The following is a 25,211-nucleotide window of genomic DNA, read 5'->3' as shown; positions in this document are numbered from 1 at the left end:
CAAAACGATGATAAATGCGGTGATCCTTGTAAAGCAGAAGTTGGAAATGAGTAATCAATTCCAGCGGACTTACGGAGAGATTGTTGACTCATGCTAAATTTCGGCATTATTCAGTCAATCTCTCCGCTTCAACAAGAGAGGCCTGCTGATAATAAAGCAGTAAAAATGCTCAATAAAGTAGCAGCTATCTCTTTTTTCTATGTTGTTTCGGTTGAAATTACTCGTTTTAATTACAGTCTCGTGATAGATGTTTTTCAACCAAATAAGAACCTGCACGAAAGGAACAAACGTACGAGTAATTCCTGAAAGGCGGAGCAAACATAAACTCTTGACTTCCGAATCAAAATTCTTGGACTCCTCTTAAATTGAGAATTTGACTCGATTCAAGCAAAGCAAAATCAACACAATGAGCGAGGCCAGCACATTCTTGCTCTTATAATGCACTATAAATTACAATCAAATTACCCAGTTTATTCATCCGTCATGCGAATACCAGGGCACCTGATTTATACCGGTGATAGTCTCCGTCCTTCATGAAACAAGCGAGTTCCGAGTTGTGAGAAGCTCCCATCACTTGCTTCCCCAAAATGTCCTCATATTCCCTCCACCATTGCATGTAGCTGCTGCTTTCCAAGAAAATATCGCGAGAAACCGCGTAGTTCCTGAGCAAACCCATAACATACTTCTCGAACTTGACCAAGTTTTCTATTTCTGCGCTGTTCGATCCTCCGCTGTTCAAAAACCTGCACGATATCCGTGCCTCCTCCACATGGGCCCAGAAGCATGAATCCTCTGTGACACTGAACATGATCTTCTTCATTTTCGAATCGTTAGGAACACTATTCTTGGGCTGCTTCTGATGTTCGTCCAGCCACTGTTCCAATAGCTTGAAGTGCTTGGATCTCCCTTGAGATATGTAACTTCTTTTGTCCCATTTATAGTACTCGGCTATGTGGAGTGGCTCGACCATCCTCCGGTAATTTGTCCCTGCGAAGAGCCAGCGGATCCGCATCGGTGCTCCCTCGAACTGAGGCCTCTTCTCTGCCTCTTCCACCACGGATTGCCAGTAAATCTCGAGCTCTGTTTTGAACCTAACGACTTCATGGTCACGCTTGGCCATTTTGGTCTTGAAGCTGTCATAGTAACCAGGACGCCGGTCGTCGTCTTCGCACTTGTTCTTATACCATTCAAAATAAGCTAGGTACACTTTCATTTTGTTCAACGCCTTGGCAGGATCAATTGTCGGATTCTTTCGTTTCAGGATGTCTTGTTCAGGCATCACTATCTTCCTCCACAGAGCATCAATATCCATATTCTGCGGCTGCCATGACAACGAGAGTTCAGTAAATGAAGTTCCAATGAGTAAAGCGAATGCATTCATAACAAGGGACAATTCAGGTGGGTAAATTTTTCCTGCTTAAGTATGTGAAGCTAAAAGCGGGGATACAGTTCATTTTGCTTTAAATGGCAAAGCACAATTATCTTTCTGGTTTTGACTAAAACAAGTGTGAATCCCCTTTTGAGATGTACGCACTACATGTACACTAAAGAAGGTACAACAAACAGTTACCTGAATTTGCACAAGGCCAATTGCTGCAACTTGCGCAGTTATCCCAGCTTTAAATGAATCAGCATCAGGCACACTAAATGCAGGTTGGTTCTTGCAAGTCAATCGCCCTTCGAGACATTCAATGGCGCTCTTATAATTGAAAATTTGGGAATCTGCAGTGCTACCATTCCTTTCCAGGCTCATCCGGGTGAGCAACTCAATTATGGATTCAGGGGCTTCGAAACATGCACCACCCGATTCAGAACACAAAAGAAATGTACCAAAAGGCTCGTATAGCCTCTGCTCCGCGGTGGACAGGAGAAAGAGTCTGGGGATACAGTCATCCATATGAGCCACATGCAAGAAGCAAGAACTCCATGTTGGATATCGCAATATGGCTTGTTGGAACCCACCGTCCCCAATGAGGGGCGAACCAAATGTGATGCAAAGTGGACGGTTTTGGGTGGCTGAATCGAGTGTGCGTAGGAGACATAGCGTGAAAAGAGAGGCAATGGATCCACCCAAACGATCTCCTGTTATAATGTGTGGAATAGACTTGGAGGAAGTTGCAACCTGCATCAAAGCTTGATGAGCATCGACAAACACAAAGTCTATGAGGGCCGATCAGATTTTCTATCCCTAGTCAGTTTTGCTAACATAAACATACTCTTTCCCTTCTGATATAGTTACAAAAAACAGACGATTTAACAATAAAATAAACAAAACAAAGAAATAAATTGGACACCTGATCTATGTGGTTTGGTCGACCTACCCTACAGGGGAGAGCGTCACATGATTCCAATACAGATCAAACGATACAATAGAAATAAGAACTGCACTCGAGTCTTCTAGCAGCCAATCACACTCAAGAACTAACAATTTCTTGCGAAACAATCTACATGATTCACAAATCTTACACAAGATTTATTAGCTTCAAAACACTTATAATTGCTTCAGGATGTAATTCATGAGCACGCTGCACAAATGATTGTTACGGCCCAAAACTCCTTTATAATAAGTAAAAACCTAAAACCCACCTACTATGTATAATATTTGGATGCAAAATAGAAAACCTTTTTAGCAGATTCAAATTAGGTATCCAACTTCAATAAGGATTTGTTGTTACTCCATACATTTCTATCAACCAAAAGTCCAATCAAGACTTTTCTAATTTAAATCACAAGTATTATTGGGATTCGGAATTTCTACTTAGATCGGGGACATGTTCTCAAAAATATTGTGATTTGGTCAAACAAAATCTCCGACCAGCTTTTGCTCCCCAGACTCTAGTTACGGGAGGTCAAAGGAAGGGAGTTGCCAGCTGACACTAGGATTACGGAATTCCTGACGAACCACTTCCTTATGATCTAGCTAGCTCCAATGAGCAACTTTGAGCAAGATTCAGACCCCAGGCTTCTTGAAAGCCTAATTACTTTACCAACTCAGCCACACTCCTTCGGTTTACGCACGTTGAATAAATCAACAATATTTCTAAGGTCCGGATGGGAATTATCCAAACACAGAATTTGAATTGCAGTCACATCTTGATTCACTCGGAGCTGCATTGGTATGCTTAAGTTTAACTCAAAACAATTTATTCCTTTTTCTCTTCTCGGCTAGGAATAGGATTAAGGTTAACTCAACTGAAAAGAATGGGAAAGGCAATGGGCCATCAATGCGAGAGACTCTGTTCAGACAATCGACAGACTGCTCATCATCAACCATTTTGCCAAAAGATGCAATTCACGCTCTGAAAGAAGCAAAATGGGGGTGATCCACTTTTTCATCAAACAAAGCTAATGATGTGGGAAGAAACAACTCAAAATGGTCATCTACGAAGCAACCATCAGAGCAGACACAAGCATTCCAGGACCCACTTCGAGAAGACCTGATCCCTAGATCTGAGACCAACTCGTGCGATCTCTCACAGCGACTAACAAAAGCTCGTTGATCTTCAAAATTAGTAACTAAACCTCATAAATAACTTGAATAGAAACGAAAGGTAAAAGGGTATTACCTGAGTTTTCAGGGGAGAGAGCCTATCTTGGAGAGAGTTGAACAGAGAAATCGCAGCTTTGTTTATGGAAAAAGGCGGGTTGTCCTTGGAGCAGAGAAACTTAAACACAGCGGCCTCTGATGAAGAAGAAGGGACCAAATCGCCCTCTTCTTGGAGATTACTTGTAGCAGCTGTTGGGGTCACAAAAGCAATGATTTTGTATCCCGGGTGTTTAAACTCTTGAATTTTCACGGTTTCAGAAGACGGTGGGCTTTGGTCAATCTGGGACTGGAGTTCAGAGATTGCAGCCCATGAATTGGAAAGAATATCGGAGGACACGGCTAAGTTCACCAAATCGAATCCGTTGCTGAATCTGCAAAAAAAAAAAAAAAAAAAAAAAATCAAGAACAAGAGACAAGAAACAAAAACGCGTCCATCAGGAATCGAAACGGGTCAAATGAACGCGTAAGGTGCACTTCGTTCGCAGATTTCGAGTCGGGTCTCTTTCGCTTTCGGAACAAACTATAAAGTTAACGAAAGAGAGAAGAAGCTTTTTCTTTTGCTTTAACACGTACAGAGGTTTAGCAGCATGAGCAGAGTCCATCGTCGGAGCTTCGTTATTGGGCTGCTGTTCTTGCGGAACCGGCGAGTCGATAACGGTTGAGCTGCGCTCTTCGGACTCGGAGAGTTGAAACAGTCGGAATCAAGTGGCAGTTTGCTCCATGAAATTCCCCCATTGGCAAACTCAAACCAGACAATTTAAACCTCGAGATGGGGACTCTCAACCCCAAGTCAACGACTGGTTCTTTGTTTAGTCTTTTCCTTTTAAATTAATGTTATATTGATGTGAACTTCTCGGAATCAGCGTGCGTCCACATTTGATGTCCGGGGACAAATTCTTTTCCTAAATGCCAATATTGTTTGTTTGGTTGAAATTGCTCCACGTCAATATAGTTTTGTGAGAGCTTCTTTTAACCGAATAAGAATTGTCACTAAAAGGAACAAACAAATCAGAAATTCAGGAAGAAACAGAATGGCCGAGGAAACCGAATGAGCATCCGAATTAATTCAAGCAAAGCAAAATCAACACAACTAGCGAAACCGGCACATTATTGCTCTTATGATACCCTATAATTTACATTCAAATTACAAGTTTATTCGTTTGTCATGCGAATACTAGGGTGCCTGATTTATAGAGGTGATAGTGTCTGTCCTTCGTGAAATGACCGAGTTCCGAGTTGTGAGAAGCTCCCATCACTTGCTTCCCCAAAATGTCCTCATACTCCCTCCACCATTGCATGTAGCTGCTGCTTTCCCAGAAAATATCGGGAGAAACCGCGTAGTTCTTGAGCAAACCCATAACATGCTTCTCGAACTTGACCAAGTTTTCTATTTCTGCGCTGTTCGATCCTCCGCTGTTCAACAACCTGCACGATATCCGTGCCTCCTCCACATGGGCCCAGAAGCATGAATCCTCTGTGACACTGAACATGATCTTCTTCATTTTCGAATCGTTAGGAACACTATTCTTGGGCTGTTTCTGATGTTCGTCCAGCCACTGTTCCAATAGCTTGAAGTGCTTGGATCTCCCTTGAGATATGTAACTTCTTTTGTCCCATTTATAGTACTCGGCTATGTGGAGTGGCTCGACCATCCTCCGGTAATTTGTCCCTGCGAAGAGCCAGCGGATCCGCATCGGTGCTCCCTCTCTCTGAGGCCTCTCCTCCGCCTCTTCCACCATGCGCTCCCAGTGAATTGTGAGCGGTTTTATGAAGTTAACGGCTCTGTGGTCACGCAGAGCCATTTTGTCCTTGAAGCTGTCGTAGTAACCAGAACAGAGGCCTTCGTCTTCGCATTTCTTCCTGTACCATTCCAAATTAGCCAGGTACACTTTCATGTCGTGTAAATCCTCTACAGGATCAAACACTTGATTCTTTCGTTCTATGACGTCATGTTCAGACATCACTATCTTCCTCAACAGAGCATCAACATCCATATTCTGCGGTTGCCATAACAATGAGAGTACAGTAAATGAACTTCCAAAAGGTGAAAGGAAAGCATTCATAACAATGGTTCATTCGAGTAGAGCAAAATTTTCGTGGTTAAGTGTGTGAAGCTAAATGTGGGGATACAGTTCAGTTTGGTTTAAAATGGCGAAGCACAATTATCCTTCTTGGTTTCGACTAAAACAAGTGCGACATCCCCCTCTGAAAGTATTCAGAACATGTACATGAAAGAAGGTACAATAAATAGTTACCTGAATTTGCAGAAGGCCAATTGCTGCAACTTGCGCAGTTATCCCAGCTTTAAATGAATCAGGATCAGGCACACTAAATGCAGAATGGTTCTTGCAAAACAATTGCCGTTTGAGACATTTAATGATGCTCTTATAATTGAAAATTTTGGCACTTTCCGGGATCCTGGGGGCAAGCAACTCAATTATGGATTTAGGGTCTTCGAAACATGCACCCCCCGATTCAGAACACACAAGAAATGTACCAAAAGGCTTGTATAGACTCTGTTCCATGGTCGACGGGTGAAAGAGTTTGGGGAAACAGTCATCCTTTTGAGGCGCATGCAAGAAGCAAGTACTCCAGGTTGAATATTGCGACATGGCTTGTTGGAAGCCACCGTCCCCGATGAGGGGTGAACCGAATGTGATGCAAAGTGGAGGCTTTGTGGTTGCCGAATCTAGTGTGCGTAAGAGCCATAACGTGAAAAGAGAGGCAATGGATCCACCCAAACAATCTCCAGCTATAATGTGTGGAATAGACTTGGAGGAAGTTACTACCTGCTTCAAAGCAGGATGAGCATCGACAAACACAAGTCTATGGGTGGGGGCTAATCAGATTTTCTTACTTGCACATGCATCCCAAAGTCAGTTTTGCGAACATCATCACATTATTTCCCTTTTTGATATTATTACAAAAAACAAGCGATTGAACAATAAAAAAACAAGAAAAAAAATTGGATACCGAAATTACGTGGTTCGGTCGATGTGACTTATCACATAGGGAGAGTGGCATAGGTTCCACTATAGATCAAAAGATACAATGAAAATTCTAACCATCCTCAAGTTACTAAAATACTCTCAGTGTTTCTCAACAGCCAAATCATACTATAATTCACATAAAAGTGAGTAGGCGTGAAATCTTCAATAAGACCTGATTCGTAGTCTGAGACCAACTCGTAGTGATCTCTCACAGTGACTATGAAAAGCTCATTGACCTTCAGAAATTAGTAACTAGAGCTCATAAATAACTCGAAAAGAAACGAAAGATAAAGGGTATTATTTGAGCTTTCAGGGGCGACAGCTTATCGTGGAGAGAGTTGAATAGAGAAATCACAGCTTTGTTTATGGCAAAAGAGGGGTTCGTCTCGGAGCAGAGAAACTGAAACTCAGAGGCCTCAGATGAAGAAGAAGGGACCAAATCGCTCTCTTCTTGGAGATAACTTTTAGCAACTGGTGGGGTCACAAAAGCAATGATTTTGTATTCCTTGTGTTCAAATTCATGAATTTTCACTGTTTCAGAAGACAATGGGCTCCGATGATTGGGGTCAATCTGGGACTGAAGTTCAGAGATTGCAGCCCACGAATTGCAAAGAATATCGGAGGACACAGCCAGGTTCGCCAAATTGAGGCCGTTGCTGAATCTGCAAAAACAAAGAAGTAAAAAATCAAGAACAAGGGACTGACTGAGAAACAAGAACCAAGAACGCGCCGACTCAGAAGCGGAAAAGGGTCAAATGACTGCGAAAAAATTCACTTCCTTCGCGGTTTTCAAATTTGGGTCTCTTGTGCTTCCGGAACAAACTATAAAGTTGAGCAAAAGGAAGAAGCTTTTTGTTTGTTTCTTTGGCTACTTACAGCGGTTTAGGAGCTTCCACAGGGTCCATTGTCGGAGCTACCTTGTTGGGCTGATGTTTTGGCGGACCCGGCGAGTCGATATTAGGTTGAACTGCGTTCTTTCAGATTTGAAGAATTAAAACAGTGAGGAGCATGCGGCAGTTCGCTGCAAAAACGTCCATATTTGAGGATGGCAACAAATTCTTCCTAAAATGCCAAAACCTACCTTTGCTTCTCCTTCGTGGCTCTCCAACCAACCAATGAACAAAGGATGGGTAAAAACTACAACGTATTTACGCGGGAAAATAACGTTTTCCTAAGAAGATCTACCCTTTGCGTACCTTCAACATTTTGTTTGTAATAAGTTCCTATTTCTAGGAATGCTGCTATAACCTTTTCTTTGTCCAACAGCCATTTTGTCGTCCGAGTCTGAGGACTATTCTTTGGAAAGTTGTTTGCAAGGAATGACTTCCTCCGGTCAATTCTTGAATGGGATTTTTTTTCTTTCTTTTGCCAGGATTTCTTGATTGGCGGTTGAGGAGGGCTGAACTTCAGTCTAATTGATTTTCTCAACTCGACCCTATAAAGGTTTTTCCGAGCTCGACTCGATCCTTGATGATGTAAGAAAAGTAGACCACTAAGACAAAGCCCAAACTTGAGATTTGGAAAATACAATAATAATAAATGCACCAAAAAGATCTTGCCGTAATGACCCGGTTTAACGAGGGCGCGAAGTAATCGCCGAGGCATGAGCGTCTGGACAAGGAGTGGCTCCTAGCTGACTTCTAAGATGGCGAAGGGGATAGGAATGAATTGAAGTGTACACTGAACATGGGGAGAGGATTTTGTGATGTGCGTTCGCATGTGAAAACTAGAATTAATTCACTGAGGCCCTTTTTAGCGTAACAGTAAGCTTTGCTTTGGAATTTCAAAGTTTAGTGTACTCGTACTAGAATACTACTAGGATGGGTGACTTCACTAATTGCACCACCGGATTGTTTTCCTTCTTTAGCCAAGTAGCCATTTAATAAGTCTCTTCTGGATTCTTATCCCTGTATATTATGAGCTAGTAATTGGCATTACAGGCATGCAACTTATTGACATGCAAAGATGATTATACTTTGATTTATTAGACAGAAAACGACAAGCCTATCATTAAACCGCTTAAGGAGGTATGTTAATATATGGAAAGCCGAAAAGTTACCAATCAAAGGGGGAGTGTTGAATTATTCTGGCCTGTGAAGTCCTATAAATGGCCACATTTTTCACCGTTCCGCCATATCAGTTGAATTTATATTGATTTTCCAGCGTGCGCTACAGAGGGCAAAACAACTCGAGCGAGAATGACGGAGGGTGCCAATGCTCGGCAAGCTACCTTCTCGAAACATCGACCAGGGCTATTCAGGAAGGCAAGTTAAGTATGTACTCTTTGTGCCGTTGAGGTGGCCATTATCGTTCTCTCTCCTGGAGGCAAGCCTCTCTATTTTGGTCACCCTTCTGTGGATGCAGTCCTAGATATGCTTGAGCATTTAAAGATGGCTTGTATTGATGCTTCTCAGCAGATTCTAACTGATAGAGACCTAATCCTAGAGAAACTGAACAAATGATATGCCAATGTGCACGAGCAACTGAAAGTTGGAATGAAAGGAGCTAAAGAGCTGAATGATATTAAGCCCCTGCGATTCTAAAACTTTAGCTTCAACGATTTTATGGTATTCAAGAAACGGCTGGAAGATCTTGAGAAAGCAGTGGACAAGAGAAGGATGGAGCTCTTGGCCTTAGAGGCTTCAAGTTCAACTCCATGCCCAAGAGCTGTTAATGCCTCTATCAGGAGCCAAAACGATGATAAATGCGGTGATCCTTGTAAAGCAGAAGTTGGAAATGAGTAATCAATTCCAGCGGACTTACGGAGAGATTGTTGACTCATGCTAAATTTCGGCATTATTCAGTCAATCTCTCCGCTTCAACAAGAGAGGCCTGCTGATAATAAAGCAGTAAAAATGCTCAATAAAGTAGCAGCTATCTCTTTTTTCTATGTTGTTTCGGTTGAAATTACTCGTTTTAATTACAGTCTTGTGATAGATGTTTTTCAACCAAATAAGAACCTGCACTAAAGGAACAAACGTACGAGTAATTCCTGAAAGGCGGAGCAAACATAAACTCTTGACTTCCGAATCAAAATTCTTGGACTCATCTTAAATTGAGAATTTGACTCGATTCAAGCAAAGCAAAATCAACACAATGAGCGAGGCCAGCACATTCTTGCTCTTATAATGCACTATAAATTACATTCAAATTACCCAGTTTATTCATCCGTCATGCGAATACCAGGGCACCTGATTTATACCGGTGATAGTCTCCGTCCTTCATGAAACAAGCGAGTTCCGAGTTCTGAGAAGCTCCCATCACTTGCTTCCCCAAAATGTCCTCATATTCCCTCCACCATTGCATGTAGCTGCTGCTTTCCAAGAAAATATCGCGAGAAACCGCGTAGTTCCTGAGCAAGCCCATAACATACTTCTCGAACTTGACCAAGTTTTCTATTTCTGCGCTGTTCGATCCTCCGCTGTTCAACAACCTGCACGATATCCGTGCCTCCTCCACATGGGCCCAGAAGCATGAATCCTCTGTGACACTGAACATGATCTTCTTCATTTTCGAATCGTTAGGAACACTATTCTTGGGCTGTTTCTGATGTTCGTCCAGCCACTGTTCCAATAGCTTGAAGTGCTTGGATCTCCCTTGAGATATGTAACTTCTTTTGTCCCATTTATAGTACTCGGCTATGTGGAGTGGCTCGACCATCCTCCGGTAATTTGTCCCTGCGAAGAGCCAGCGGATCCGCATCGGTGCTCCCTCGAACTGAGGCCTCTTCTCTGCCTCTTCCACCACGGATTGCCAGTAAATCTCGAGCTCTGTTTTGAACCTAACGACTTCATGGTCACGCTTGGCCATTTTGGTCTTGAAGCTGTCATAGTAACCAGGACGCCGGTCGTCGTCTTCGCACTTGTTCTTATACCATTCAAAATAAGCTAGGTACACTTTCATTTTGTTCAACGCCTTGGCAGGATCAATTGTCGGATTCTTTCGTTTCAGGATGTCTTGTTCAGGCATCACTATCTTCCTCCACAGAGCATCAATATCCATATTCTGCGGCTGCCATGACAACGAGAGTTCAGTAAATGAAGTTCCAACAGGTAAAGCGAATGCATTCATAACAAGGGACAATTCAGGTGGGTAAATTTTTCCTGGTTAAGTATGTGAAGCTAAAAGCGGGGATACAGTTCATTTTGCTTTAAATGGCAAAGCACAATCATCTTTCTGGTTTTGACTAAAACAAGTGTGAATCCCCTTTTGAGATGTACTCACTACATGTACACTAAAGAAGGTACAACAAACAGTTACCTGAATTTGCACAAGGCCAATTGCTGCAACTTGCGCAGTTATCCCAGCTTTAAATGAATCAGCATCAGGCACACTAAATGCAGGTTGGTTCTTGCAAGTCAATCGCCCTTCGAGACATTCAATGACGCTCTTATAATTGAAAATTTGGGAATCTGCAGTGCTACCATTCCTTTCCAGGCTCATCCGGGTGAGCAACTCAATTATGGATTCAGGGGCTTCGAAACATGCACCACCCGATTCAGAACACAAAAGAAATGTACCAAAAGGCTCGTATAGCCTCTGCTCCGCGGTCGACAGGAGAAAGAGTCTGGGGATACAGTCATCCATATGAGCCACATGCAAGAAGCAAGAACTCCATGTTGGATATCGCGATATGGCTTGTTGGAACCCACTGTCCCCAATGAGGGGCGAACCGAATGTGATGCAAAGCGGACCGTTTTTGGTGGCTGAATCGAGTGTGCGTAGGAGACATAGCGTGAAAAGAGAGGCAATGGATCCACCCAAACGATCTCCTGTTATAATGTGTGGAATAGACTTGGAGGAAGTTGCAACCTGCATCAAAGCTTGATGAGCATCGACAAACACAAAGTCTATGAGGGCCGATCAGATTTTCTATCCCTAGTCAGTTTTGCTAACATAAACATACTCTTTCCCTTTTGATATAGTTACAAAAAACAGACGATTTAACAATAAAATAAACAAAACAAAGAAATAAATTGGACACCTAATCTATGTGGTTTGGTCGACCTACCCTACAGGGGAGAGCGTCACATGATTCCAATACAGATCAAACGATACAATAGAAATAAGAACTGCACTCGAGTCGTCTAGCAGCCAATCACACTCAAGAACTAACAATTTCTTGCGAAACAATCTACATGATTCACAAATCTTACACAAAGATTTATTAGCTTCAAAACACTTATAATTGCTTCAGGATGTAATCCATGAGCATGCTGCACGAATGATTGTTACGGCCCAAAACTCCTTTATAATGGGTAAAAACCTAAAACCCACCTATTATGTATAATATTTGGATGCAAAATAGAAAACCTTTTTAGCAGATTCAAATTAGGTATCCAACTTCAATAAGGATTTGTTGTTACTCCATACATTTCTATCAACCAAAAGTCCAATCAAGACTTTTCTAATTTAAATCAAAAGTATTATTGGGATTCGGAATTTCTACTTAGATCGGGGACATGTTCTCAAAAATATTGTGATTTGGTCAAACAAAATCTCCGACCAGCTTTTGCTCCCCAGACTCTAGTTACGGGAGGTCAAAGGAAGGGAGTTGCCAGCTGACACTAGGATTACGGAATTCCTGACGAACCACTTCCTTATGATCTAGCTAGCTCCAATGAGCAACTTTGAGCAAGATTCAGACCCCAGGCTTCTTGAAAGCCTAATTACTTTACCAACTCAGCCACACTCCTTCGGTTTACGCACGTTGAATAAATCAACAATATTTCTAAGGTCCGGATGGGAATTATCCAAACACAGAATTTGAATTGCAGTCACATCTTGATTCACTCGGAGCTGCATTGGTATGCTTAAGTTTAACTCAAAACAATTTATTCCTTTTTCTCTTCTCGGCTAGGAATAGGATTAAGGTTAACTCAACTGAAAGGAATGGGAAAGGCAATGGGCCATCAATGCGAGAGACTCTGTTCAGACAATCGACAGACTGCTCATCATCAACCATTTTGCCAAAAGATGCAATTCACGCTCTGAAAGAAGCAAAATGGGGGTGATCCACTTTTTCATCAAACAAAGCTAATGATGTGGGAAGAAACAACTCAAAATGGTCATCTACGAAGCAACCATCAGAGCAGACACAAGCATTCCAGGACCCACTTCGAGAAGACCTGATCCCTAGATCTGAGACCAACTCGTGCGATCTCTCACAGCGACTAACAAAAGCTCGTTGATCTTCAAAATTAGTAACGGAACCTCATAAATAACTTGAATAGAAACGAAAGGTAAAAGGGTATTACCTGAGTTTTCAGGGGAGAGAGCCTATCTTGGAGAGAGTTGAACAGAGAAATCGCAGCTTTGTTTATGGAAAAAGGCGGGTTGTCCTTGGAGCAGAGAAACTTAAACACAGCGGCCTCTGATGAAGAAGACGGGACCAAATCGCCCACTGCTTGGAGATTACTTGTAGCAGCTGGTGGGATCACAAAAGCAATGATTTTGTATCCCGGGTGTTTAAACTCTTGAATTTTCACGGTTTCAGAAGACGGTGGGCTTTGGTCAATCTGGGACTGGAGTTCGGAGATTGCAGCCCATGAATTGGAAAGAATATCGGAGGACACGGCTAAGTTCACCAAATCGAATCCGTTGCTGAATCTGCAAAAAAAAAAAAATCAAGAACAAGAGACAAGAAACAAGAACGCGTTCATCAGGAATCGAAACGGGTCAAATGATCGCGTAAGGTGCACTTCGTTCGCAGATTTCGAGTCGGGTCTCTTTCGCTTTCGGAACAAACTATAAAGTTAACGAAAGATAGAAGAAGCTTTTTCTTTTGCTTTAACACGTACAGAGGTTTAGCAGCATGAGCAGAGTCCATCGTCGGAGCTTCGTTATTGGGCTGCTGTTCTTGCGGAACCGGCGAGTCGATAACGGTTGAGCTGCGCTCTTCGGACTCGGAGAGTTGAAACAGTCGGAATCAAGTGGCAGTTTGCTCCATGAAATTCCCCCATTGGCAAACTCAAACCGGACAATTTAAACCTCGAGATGGGGACTCTCAACCCCAAGTCAACGACTGGTTCTTTGTTTAGTCTTTTCCTTTTAAATTAATGTTATATTGATGTGAACTTCTCGGAATCAGCGTGCGCCCACATTTGATGTCCGGGAACAAATTCTTTTCCTAAATGCCAATAGCTGTTCTTTACTCTGCTGCTGCTTCTTCGCGGCCCACCAAACAACCAATGAAGAACCGGAAGGGGTGTAAAGTATGAAGGACTTACGCGGGAAAATGACGTTTTATTCTCAACCAGGTGGAGAAGATACCGATGTATCCTTCGCGCACCAGTAGACTTTCTTGTCTGTAATAGATCGTTTTTTCTAGGATGCTGCTATAAGAGAGTTCGTCCCTTTTCTTACTCCTACTACCACTCTGTCGTCTGAGTCATGAGGAAGGTGCTACCGAGGTTGTTGGCAAGTAATGACTTCCTCCGGTCAATACACGTCTCTGTACTTGTGATATTTTGGGTCTTGTTTTGACCAAGTCAAAAAGATTGTGGTGGGACCCACAAGAAAAAGAAAAAGAAGACTGCCGAGAGATAAAAGGGAAGAAAGGGCAAAGTGCAATCGTCCAAGTGAACAGGGAGAACCGAGAGAGGAAAAGAGAAAAAAAGAAAAGAAGAGATAAGGACGTTAAAAGTGTTATAACTTTCGTACGGCACTCGTTTGAATATCATAATTTTTTTTTGCTTACTTAAATATTATATCGGAGTAAAATAGATTATTTGAGTATCACTTCCGATGAAAATAGATCACTTGAGTGCCAGTTCCAATAAATGAGCTGACGTAGATTTTTTAATTAATTTTTCATCCGACATGGATTTTTTCTAATGTTATTTTATTTTATTTTATTGATTTTTTTAAAATTTTCTTTTTCTTTATCTTTTTATTTTTATTTTTATTTTTCTCTCTTATTTTTTTTTTTTTTCAAAGTTGACGAGGGTCGTCGGTGACCCTTGCCGGAGGCCTTGCCCTTGGGCAAACTGGGCGAGGGCCACCTTGCCATCGGCTGGTATGGCCACGAACGCCCTTGGCAAGGCCATCGTGGCCTTGCCGCTGCGAGTGAGGCGGCGAAGGCTCTCCCTAGATCCGGCGAGGCCGCCTCGCCCACGGCCACGAACGCCTTTGGCGAGGCCATAGCGGTCTCACCGGCCGCGGGCGCGGTGACGAAGGCTCTCGCTAGATCTGGCGAGGTCGCCTCGTCCGCGGTCGCGAAAGCCCTTGGCGAGGCCATCGCGGCCTCACTAGTGCGGGCGAGGTGGCAAAGGCTCTCACCAGATCTGGCGAGGCTGCCTCGCCCGCGGCGGTGAAGGCTCTTGCTAGATCTGTCGAGGCCGCCTCGCCCGCGGTCGGCGAGACGGCCTTCGCAGCCTTGCCTAGGGCCTTTGCGGCCAAGGGTAAGGCGGCCCTCGCCCAATCTGGGTGAGGCCTTCAAAGCCGGCAAGGGTCGCTGGTGACCCTCGCTGGCATTAAATTTTTTTTTGCAAAAATTAAAAAATTAATAATAATAAATTCATAAAATATTAAAATATTATCCACGTCAGCTTTTTGGCGAAGCCACGTCAGATTTTTCGACTGCCAAATGGCATTTGGCACTCAAGTGATCACTTTTTCAAATTTTTGGCACTCAAGTGAGCGAAAAAAAAAGTTATGGCACTCAAGTGAGCGCCGCACGAAAGTCATGGCACTCCTAATGTGCTTATCCCGAAAAAGAAAGAGAAAAAAAAGGAAAGAAGAAGAAGAAGAAGAAAGAAGAGGAGGGTTTCACGTGGGCTCGTCGCGGGGGCTTGCCTAACCAATTCGATTTCACGTCGCAACGCCCGGTAAGTGTTCACGCCTTTCGTTCGTCCAATTGGAATATTTTTCGGGATTAGAGCACAATTTCGAACTTTTGTGAAAATCAAGCCACGAAGTCTGATGTTCGAGTCGTTGAGTTGCGTGTGATATATAATTGGTAGTTTAGGATGTCGTGAAGCTGCGGAATTTTACGAAACTCGATTTGGACTTACCGTTTGCCCAAAATGAATTTTGAAGTTGAGCGCGCGTGGTGAACAGTGCGCGATCAGCGGCTTTTAGGCTGATTTTCGTCGATTTTCGGCTCAATTTTGAGATGGTCAAATAGTGGGTCTTCTAGTATGTCGAAAGATCTTCATTTTAACTATAAGCTTGCTTAAAATAGGGTTCGGTGGAAAGAGTTATGGGACGACCAAGTTTCGCGTTCAAGCTACATGTTATAGATAACTTTGAATATCCGTTTCGGTTAAAAGTTTTGTTAGCGCGTAAGAGTCGTTTTGTTTGCGGTTGAGTTTGGTTTAGCCGATTCATAGTTGAGGTAGCGTGTTGCTCGATTTTGACGTTGTTTCTCGCTCATTTGATAGGATCGCGAGTTGGACGGTTAAAGTAACGTTTGTTGTTTAGTTTTGAGTATTCCCAGGTGAGTGGTTCTATCTTTTTTTGAGTTGTAAACTCATATTTTGAAAATGAGAAGTGTGAGACATATTACGTGCAAAGTGTGATTTGGCTAAAAGGCAAAATTGATATTCATAGCATATTCGATGCATTATTTCAGATCAGGCATTCACTACTTTTTAGCTATTTGTGAATGGTTTAGGAAACATTTTATGAAAGACAGTTTCGAAATATTACTGGTTTATGAAATGAATTTCAAAATGGCGTGAGAAATGTCTTGTGATATTAAATTCTGTATGATGAACAGAGTTGGGAAAGATGATATATTTTGGGTTTGCGAGACCTTTTTGTAAAAGAATTACATTGACTTTGAGTACGGTTTATGAAAGGTGATTTGATTCGGTTTGTGAAACCGATTGTGATATGGACCGTTAAAGGACTAACTGTTACACGATAACATAAATTCGTGTGAGCCACCTCTAGAGCCTTGTTGTCAAGGACTAAGTGCTACACGGCGACTCGGGTCACGTGGGAGCCACCTCTACGGCCTTGTACTATTAATATGTGTAGTAAATAACTAAGTGCTACATAATAACGTAAATTCGTGGGAGCCATCTCTAGAGTTTTGTATTATTAATATACGTTGGTCAAGGACTAAGTGCTACACGATAACGTAAGTTCGTAGGAGCCACATCTAGAGTCTTGAGTTGAATATTGGGCATGTAATGGACCATTAACACGTGATTTGACGAGTTTGATTATTGAACTGGACTAGTAATACCGATTGTGATATTATGGATGAATGGGTATTCATGCTATGAATATATTTATGTCTTTGAGTTTAAATGTGTATTGTGGAGGCTCAACTTGCTTAGAAGATACGTACTATTCACTGAGCTATGATTGCTCACCCTTCTCTTTTTCCAATCTTTTCAGGTTTCTCGGCCGGCGGCCATTAGTACGAGAGCGCTATCGTGGGGACTTTTGGGAGTTAGATTTTGGGCTACGTCCTTCGGATGGAAGGATGACCGTGTCATCCCTCGTTTTGGTAGGTTTTGGGGTGTGACAGTACTTGAGTCCGGCCTTTTCGACTCAAATGCTGCTCGAACTTAATTTGAGCTCGATTGAGTTTCTGGAGTAGCTCGGCGTCTATGGAGTGAAGACCGCAAGGTGAGGCGAGATCCAATGCCAGTGTGATGCAGTTAGTTGATAAACTAAAACATCTTTCTTTTGAGGGTGATGAGAGAAGAAAATTGTAATGTCTGTTGCGGATTAATGTTTGGTCGCTAACTGATGCACTTATTGAAAAGCATAGAGTCGTAAATAAGGGGAAAGGTACTAAAAAAGTCCTAAACCTATTGCATTGGCACCCATTCAGTTCTAAACTTTTCAATTTGACCAATTTAATCCTAAACATTTTCACATTAGTACCAGTTCAATCCATTCGGCCAATATAAGTTGGAAATTGTAGGATGGGCTAGTGGACGACTGGCACTGACGTAGACATTTTTAATAATTTTTTGAATCTTTTATTAATTTTTCAAAAAAAAATTCTTTTTCCTTTTTTTCTTTCTTTTTTTTTATCCTTCTCTTTCCTTTGGCCTATGGTTGGTACTCATTTATGGCCAACAGCTAGCCATGTACGAGGGTTGGCGAAGGCATTGTAGCCCTCGCTAGATCTGGTGAGGGCTCGACCTTTACGGTGTAGGTAAGGGCCAACCTTGTCGAATCTGGCAAGGGCCACCCTCGCGGCTTTTAGTGAGGGCTACACCCTCGCCTGTGGCCTGCCATGGCCGAGTATCACCTACCACAGGCCAAAGAAAAGATAAGGAAAAAAAAGAAACAGAAAAAAGGGAACTTTTTCTTAAAAATTAAAAAAAAATTCAAAAATTATTAAAATATTATTAAAAATGTCCACATCAGCGCCAGCCATCCGCCGGCCGTGTCATGTAGGACCGGCGACCATATCAGCGATTTTCAGTCTAAATTGGCCGGATAGACTAAACTAGTACTAATGAGAAAAAGTTTAAAACTAAATCGGTATTAATGCAATAAATTTAGTACTTTTTTTTATATTTTTTCCCCATAAATAAGTGTGGTTGTTAAACATCTCAATTCTGGAAGTTTATTATTTACAATGAGCCGTCTTTTCGTATTATATATAGCCAGTGCATCATAAGTAAACACATTCTTTTTATTAGATATGATTAACAAATATTTGGGGGCACTTATTAACAAGCGCCAATTATAGGAATTTGACAAAGAAAATGGTCGGAATCCTCTAAACATAACAAGTAAAAATAACAAGATTGTAAAAATTGCCTTTTCATAGAAAAATCATATTTTTTTTTAAGTAAGGTCTTTGAGAGGTCTGTAAAATCGAATCATCCCATCTAGTTATACTAAGATTTTACAAATTGTTAAGAATAAGTTATGTCTTCACTCTGTATAAATGATAAACAAAAGAGAATAACACGACAGGGAGGAGACAGCTATTAGACACACTTACACTAAGCGGTATTGCCAATGAGATAACATAATACAAACGCAATATTACTACATTATAATTTTACAATCCGTACCTCTGAAGAAAATATTAGCATAATAAAAACTGTCTAAATATGAGAGAGATATAGGATTATCGGAGCTTAATCATGTTAAACCCTTAACTTTGAATTTAGGGAACAAAAAGCATTTATTAAAAAAAATTGAAAAAAAGTTGCACTTTAAACCCCGCCCTCCGACCCAAAAAAAAAAAAAAAACCCCACCCTCCTACCCCCTAAAAAAGGTACGTATCCTGTATCTGCTAACGGAAGAAGTAATGGTGTTAATAGGTGAAACAAAATGCAAATTCAAAGAAGTACTATGACACATTTAAAATTTAGGGATTTATCGTGCGTCAATCTCAAAATTTAGGTGGGTATGAAAAAAAAAAAGTCCGGACTACTACTTGCTAGGGGTGAACATGATTTCAAGGTAAAACCTAGAATCTAAGAACCGGATCGGTAAGAACCCGTCGGTTCCAGGTTCTAGGTTTCACATTCTGGTTCTAGGTAGGTAGAACCTGGAACCTGAAACAAGTCTTTGTGTTTTTCTTAGTTTATGTCTTCACGCGATCTTGCGATATTCCATAACGTCCGATGATGAGTGTATAATATAGAACCACTGGTCTAAGCTTCCATTTTATGACTAAGACTTTTACTTTATTAATGTTTCATATTCTTCGTGAGTCTAAATATAAGTTGTGGTCAGTGGATTATAGTCGCAATGATGGTCATTAAAGGTGATGATTCATTGCAATTGTTCAATTAATAATACAGGTGGAACCTAAGTAGACCCTAGAACTTGTGACAGGGTAGGTTCCATATTCCAAGTTATACATGGTAGGTTCCAGGTTCCAAAAAATGATAAACATGTTCTCACGGGTAGGTTCTAGGTTTCAAGCTGAATCTGTACAAAACCTGAAACCACTCACCCCTACTAATTGCACCGTGGGATTGTTTTCCTTCTTTAGCAGTGGAACAGTTCAAGAAGTGTCTAATCTGAAGCCACTAGTCTGAACTTTCATTTTATGATTAAAACTTTTACTTTATTAATGTTTCATATTCTTCGTGTGCCTAAATATAAGTTGTGGTCAATGGATTGTAGTAACAAGTGATGGTCATTAAAGGTGATGATTCATTGTAATTGTTCAATTAATAATACAGGTGGAACCTGAGTAGACCCTAGAACCAGTGACATGGAAGGTTCCATATTTCAAGTTATACATGGTAGGTTCCAAGTTCCAAAAAATGAGGAACATGTTCTCACTGGTAAGTTCTAGGTTTCAAGTTGAACTTGTACGGAACCTGGAACTGCTCACCCCTACTAATTGCACCGTGGGATTGTTTTCCTTCTTTAGCTAAGTAACCGTTCAAGAAGCGTATAATCTGAAACCATTGGTCTGAGCTTCCATTTTTTGACTAAGACTTTTACTTTATTAATGTTTCATATTCTTTATGTGTCTAAATATAAGTTGTGGTCAGTGGATTGTAGTAGCAAGCGATGATTATTAAAGATGATGATTCATTGCAATTGTTCAATTAATAATATAAGTGGAACCTGAGTAGATCCTAGAACTTATGATAGGGTTGGTTTCAAATTCCAAGCTATACAAGGTAGGTTCCAGGTTCTAAAAAATGATAAACATGTTCTCACGGGTAGGTTCTAGGTTTCAAGCTAAATCTGTATGGAATCTGGAGCTGCTCACCCCTACTAATTGCACCGTGGGATTGTTTTCCTTCTTTAGCTGAGTAACCGTTGAAGAAGTCTCTTTTGGATGGATATTATGAGCAAATAATTGACATTGCAAGCATGCAACTTATTGACATAAGATGAATATACTTTGTTTCATTAGACGGAAAACGACACGCTTATCATTAAACTGCATAAGGAGGTATGTTAATATGGAAAGCCGAAAATTTACCAATCAAAGAGGGAGTGATGAATTATTTTGGCCTGTGAAGTCCTATAAATGGCCACATTTTTCACTGTTCCACCATATTACATTGATTTTCCAGCGTGCGCCACAGAGGGCAAAGCAACTCGAGCGAGAATGACGAAGGGGAGTGCCAATGCTCGACAAGTTACCTTCTCGAAACCTCGACCGGGGCTATTCAAGAAGGCAAGTGAAGTATATGCTCGTTGTGCCATTGAGATGGCCATTATCGTTCTCTCTCCTAGAGGCAAGCCTTTCTATTTTGGTCACCCTTCTGTGGATGCAGTCCTAGATAGGTTCGAGCATCCAAAGATGGCTTGTATTGATGCTATTCAACAGGCTCAAACTGATAGAGCCCAAGTCCTAGAGAAAATGAACAAACAATATGCCGATGTGCTTGAGCAACTGAAAGTTGGAATGGAAGGAGCTAAAGAGCTGAATGATATTAAGCCCCTGCGATTCGAAAACTTTAGCTTCAACGATTTTATGGTATTCAAGAAATGGCTGGAAGATCTCGAGAAAGCGGTGGAAAAGAGAAGGATGGAGCTCTTGGCCTTAGAGGCTATCAATGGCTCTATCAGGAGCAAAAACGATGATAAATGCTGTGATCCTCGTAAAGCAGAAGTTGGAAATGAGTAGTCAATTCCAGCGGACTTACGGAGAGATTGTTGACTCATCTTAAATTGTATTTGGCATTATTCAGTCAATCCCTCCGTTTCAACAAGAGAGGCCTCTTGATAATAAAGCAGTAAAAATGCTCAATAAAGTAGCAGCTATCTTCTTTTTTCTATATTGTTTCGGTTGAAATTGCTCGTTTTAATTATATTCTTGTGATGGATGTTTTTCAATCGAATAGGAACCAGCACTAAAGGAACAAACATATGAGTAATTCCTGAAGATGAAAAAACAGAAAGGCAAAGCAAACATAAACCCCTGCCTTCCTCGCGAGATGTAACACCAGTATCCCTAAGGGTGGGCAAAACGGACCACTCGGATCCAACCGAACCGGCCAATTTTGTCCTGTTCCCGGAGTGTCGGTCCAATTCCTGGTTCCTAAAAGTGGAACCGGTGTCCGAGCGGTCCGATTTCCAGTTTCAAAGGGAACTAGACCGAACCGAACCGAACAACCCAACCAAACTGATTACATATATTTTATTTATTTATTTTTTTATTTATATAGCTCACTTGGCTAACTCAAGGTGCTAGGGGTAGTTAAAAGTCAAAATGGTGTGGAAAAAGCACAGGCCTTTGATAATAAAATAAACAGAAAAGGAAATAAATCGGATATCGAATTTATGTGATCCGGTCGGTGTGACCTACCCATGGGGAGAGTAGTACAGGATTCTAATGTAGACCAAGCATACAAAGGAAATTACAATCGCAGTCGAGTTACTCAAACAACTTCCAGATACCAATTACACTCAATAACTCACACAACATTTAGCCTTACAATTTCTTTCAAAACTAGAATCACAAATCTTGCACAAGATTTATTAGCTTCAAAACACTCATAATTTCTTCAAGATGTAATTCACAAGCATGCCATACAAATAATTGTTACGGTCTGCTCCCTAAATGGCAAAAACCAAAACCCACCTCTTATACATATAATAGTAGGATGCAACATAGGAAACCCTTTAGCAGACTCAAATTAGGAATCCAACTTATTGTTACTTCATATATTCAGTCAACTAAAAGTCCAATCAAGACTTTCCTAATTTAGGTGGCAAGTCCTATTGAGATTTGGAATTTCTACTTGGATTGGATTTCTTTATGACTTCAAATTAGAGACATGTTCTCAACACATATTGTGATCAAGTCAGACAAAATCGGAAACCAGCTTTTGTTCACTAGTCTCTAGTTACCTCCGCGGTCATTCAAAGGAAGGACATTGTCGGTTGACACTAATTCACGACGAATCACTTCCTTATTATCTAGCTAGCTCCAAGGAGTAACGATGAAAAGGATTCGGACCTAAGACCCACGCTTCTTGAGACACAAAGCCTAATTACTTTACCAACTCAGCCAAACTCCTTCGGTTCACACACATTGAATAAATCAACAATATTTCTAAGGGCCAGATGGGAATTTATCAAAATGCGAAATTTAATTTGCAGTCATATCTTAATTCATTCAGAGCTGCATCGGTATGCTTAAGTTTAACTCAAAACAATTTGGTCCATTTTCTCTTTTCGGCTGGGAATAGGATTAAGATTAACTCAACTGAAAATAATGGAAAAGGCAATGGGCCCTCAATGCGAATGGGTCTTTCTTTATGAAGCGTTAGAAAAGTCGTTGAATGCAGTTGTCCATTCTGACGAATCTGTGGATCCTTCTATTGGGGGACAAAGTAATAAATTGCTGAGAACTGGCCCAAGTTTTCCTTCTTCTCTTTTCAAGTGGGCATTCACACAAGGCTTAGAGAAAATTGTCAAATAAATGTGAAAACCGTCACTTCCATACAAAAGGTTCCCAAAAGCATCAACACAAAAGAAACAAATTCACAATAGAATTTGAATGCAAGAATGAAGCAGGTCACAATCCCATGAGATATAGTTAAAAAGAAATTGAAAGCTCTATTTCATATGTGTAAAAGTTTTCAAAACCGTCATGAATCTAAGCTATATTCTAGTCGAACACAATTGAAAAATGTGCCTTGTATTGGGAGAATATCTGGATTGACTTGGTCTATGTAGGCCAACATGATCATCACCATTAAATATGTAAGCCGTACAAGGGGATTTACATGATCAATTGCTATGATGATTTTGGTATTTCCAACTCACTCTTTGATGCCCTTGATGAATCAACAAGCGCGCATCATAGATGCGCATTCTAACAGCTATAAAAAGTACGAAGGAAAAAATCACCAAAAATCCCAAACTTTACCATCTGTGACACATTTACCCCGAATTTTTTTTTGTGACACCAAAAACCCCGAACTTTACTTTTTGTAACACATTTACCCCAATGTATTTAGTCCATGGGCATTTAGGGCGGCCTCACCCGATTTGGCAAGGTCGACCGGCCCGCCCTGCCGAGCGAGGCGGCCTCGCCCGCATCCTGGGCGAGGGCGCCTTGCCTGCGCTTCTGGCGAGGTTCGCCTCGCCTTGGCGAGCGAGGTTCGCCCTCGCCGGGCGAGCGGTGGCGCCGCCCGATCTAGCGAGGTCGACCTCGCCGGCGTCCTGGCGCAGGGTGACCTCGCTTCGGGCGAGCGGGGCGGCCTCGCTCGACGCCGCGAGGGCGGCTCGCCTCGGATCGGGCGAGGGCGACCTCGCCGGGCGCCGAAGCGAGGGTCACCTCGCCCGATCTCGGCGAGGTCGACCTCGCCGGCTGCCGGCGACGGCCGCCCTCGCCGGATCCGGCAAGGGCCGCCTCGCTCGACGCCGGCGAGGGTCTGGACTCTCGTCATATCGGGCGAGGGCCGCCCTCGCTCGCCCAGCGAGGCGGACCCGCGCTGGCGGCGAGGGTCGCCGCCCGGGCGAAGCGGAGGCGACCCTCGCTGACGCCGGCGAGGGCGACCCTCGCTCGACGCCGAGCGAGGGTCGCCTCGCCCGGGATCTGGCGAGGGCCGCCCGACGCCGACGAGACGGTCGACCTCGCTCGAGCTCGGGCGAGGCCGCCCTCGCCGCCCGTGCGAGGCGAACCTCACTGACGCCGGGCGGGGCCGCCCTCACCGGATCTCGGCGGTTGACGGCCTACCCTGCTCGACGCCGTGAGGCCCCTCTCGTCACGGGAAAAAAAAGAAAAAGCAAAAAGACGAAAATGCCCATGGACTAAATACATTGGAGTAAATGTGTCACAAAAAGCAAAGTTCGGGATTTTTGTGTCATAAAAAAGTTCGGGGTAAATGTATCACAAATGGCAAAGTTTGGGGTTTTTGGTGGTTTTTTCCAAAGTACGAAGAATGAAGAAGTGCTGAGTCGATAGAATTCAAGTATAGTTTTGATCATTCAATTTGGTCAACTTCTACTTCATTTGTAAATGCAAGAACAATTTTTTTTTTTTTTTGGTAAGGAGTAAATGCAAGAACAATTTGAGTGTGTTTGTTTTAATAAAAGAGCTTTCTGCAAATTAATTTTCTAGACTTTTACGTGTTTGGTTCTTTAAAAATAGTAATCAATAAACACGATTACGGCAAAAAAAACACCAATACTTAAAATTAGGAAAATAAATTTTTATTTTTTAATGGAGAAATATTTTTCCCAAGTATAACAAACATAGCAAAATAAAGCTTACACTTAAAATAAAAATCATTTTCCCATTAATGACGAGCATTGCCCGCCCCAGACAGTTTTTAAAATTAAATTAAGGGTTAATACCACCAAAAACCCCAAACCAGTACGCCTTTGACAAATTACCTTAAATTAATTTTTTGATAACTAAAAATCCTAAACTGGTACACCTATGACAAATTTACCCTCCATTGGTTTCTGTTAAATTTTATCGTCAAATTACTAAGTTAAATGACACGTGGCGGTTCACGAGTGCATCAATTTGGAGTTTTACCCTCCGTTTATCACAGGTGTACCAGTTTGTTATTTTTCATGGTATTGATCCAATTTAACAAAAGATAAATTTGTCACAAATGTATCAGTTTAGAATTTTTTATGGTCAAAAAATTAGTTTGGATCAAATTTGTTACAAGTGTACCAGTTTTGGATTTTTAGTGGTCAAAAAATTAGTTTGGGATAAATTTTCACAAATGTATCTGTTCGGGGTTTTCGTGGTATTAACCCTTAAGTTAAACAATTTGATAAACAAATATATATATATTAAGTA

The 25,211-nt window shown here is 41.8% G+C and overlaps 4 protein-coding genes across 4 annotated transcripts; 1 reads left to right on the top strand and 3 right to left on the bottom strand.

The window, feature by feature from the left end:
- Window positions 1–365: 365 nt before the first annotated feature.
- Window positions 366–4,325, bottom strand: LOC115668422 (senescence-associated carboxylesterase 101-like). Its single transcript, XM_030589881.2, has 4 exons — window positions 4,121–4,325; window positions 3,567–3,918; window positions 1,571–2,122; window positions 366–1,321 (listed from the first exon to the last, which is right to left on the bottom strand). The coding sequence occupies exons 1-4, from the start codon at window positions 4,147–4,149 to the stop codon at window positions 482–484; spliced, it is 1,773 nt and encodes a 590-aa protein (XP_030445741.2). The 5' UTR covers window positions 4,150–4,325; the 3' UTR covers window positions 366–481.
- A 324-nt stretch (window positions 4,326–4,649) lies between these two features.
- On the bottom strand, window positions 4,650–7,742 carry LOC115667762 (senescence-associated carboxylesterase 101-like). Its single transcript, XM_056313886.1, has 4 exons — window positions 7,734–7,742; window positions 6,845–7,270; window positions 5,803–6,339; window positions 4,650–5,544 (listed from the first exon to the last, which is right to left on the bottom strand). The coding sequence occupies exons 1-4, from the start codon at window positions 7,740–7,742 to the stop codon at window positions 4,711–4,713; spliced, it is 1,806 nt and encodes a 601-aa protein (XP_056169861.1). The 3' UTR covers window positions 4,650–4,710.
- A 1,818-nt stretch (window positions 7,743–9,560) lies between these two features.
- Window positions 9,561–13,516, bottom strand: LOC115668418 (senescence-associated carboxylesterase 101-like). The gene is made up of 4 exons (XM_030589877.2): window positions 13,338–13,516; window positions 12,795–13,146; window positions 10,798–11,349; window positions 9,561–10,548 (listed from the first exon to the last, which is right to left on the bottom strand). The coding sequence occupies exons 1-4, from the start codon at window positions 13,364–13,366 to the stop codon at window positions 9,709–9,711; spliced, it is 1,773 nt and encodes a 590-aa protein (XP_030445737.2). The 5' UTR covers window positions 13,367–13,516; the 3' UTR covers window positions 9,561–9,708.
- Window positions 13,517–20,546: 7,030 nt separating this feature from the next.
- On the top strand, window positions 20,547–21,068 carry LOC130138780 (agamous-like MADS-box protein AGL62). Its single transcript, XM_056313885.1, has one exon. It carries the CDS (start codon window positions 20,547–20,549, stop codon window positions 21,066–21,068), a length of 522 nt encoding a protein of 173 aa, XP_056169860.1.
- Window positions 21,069–25,211: the final 4,143 nt, after the last annotated feature.

Source organism: Syzygium oleosum, unplaced genomic scaffold (assembly GCF_021117445.2).
Source record: "Syzygium oleosum isolate NSW1041296 unplaced genomic scaffold, Sole_v2.1 Sole_v2.08, whole genome shotgun sequence".
NCBI classification, from domain to species: domain Eukaryota; kingdom Viridiplantae; phylum Streptophyta; class Magnoliopsida; order Myrtales; family Myrtaceae; genus Syzygium; species Syzygium oleosum.
The sequence above is the reverse complement of the archived record's forward strand: the minus strand, read 5'-3'. Positions and strand labels throughout refer to the sequence as shown.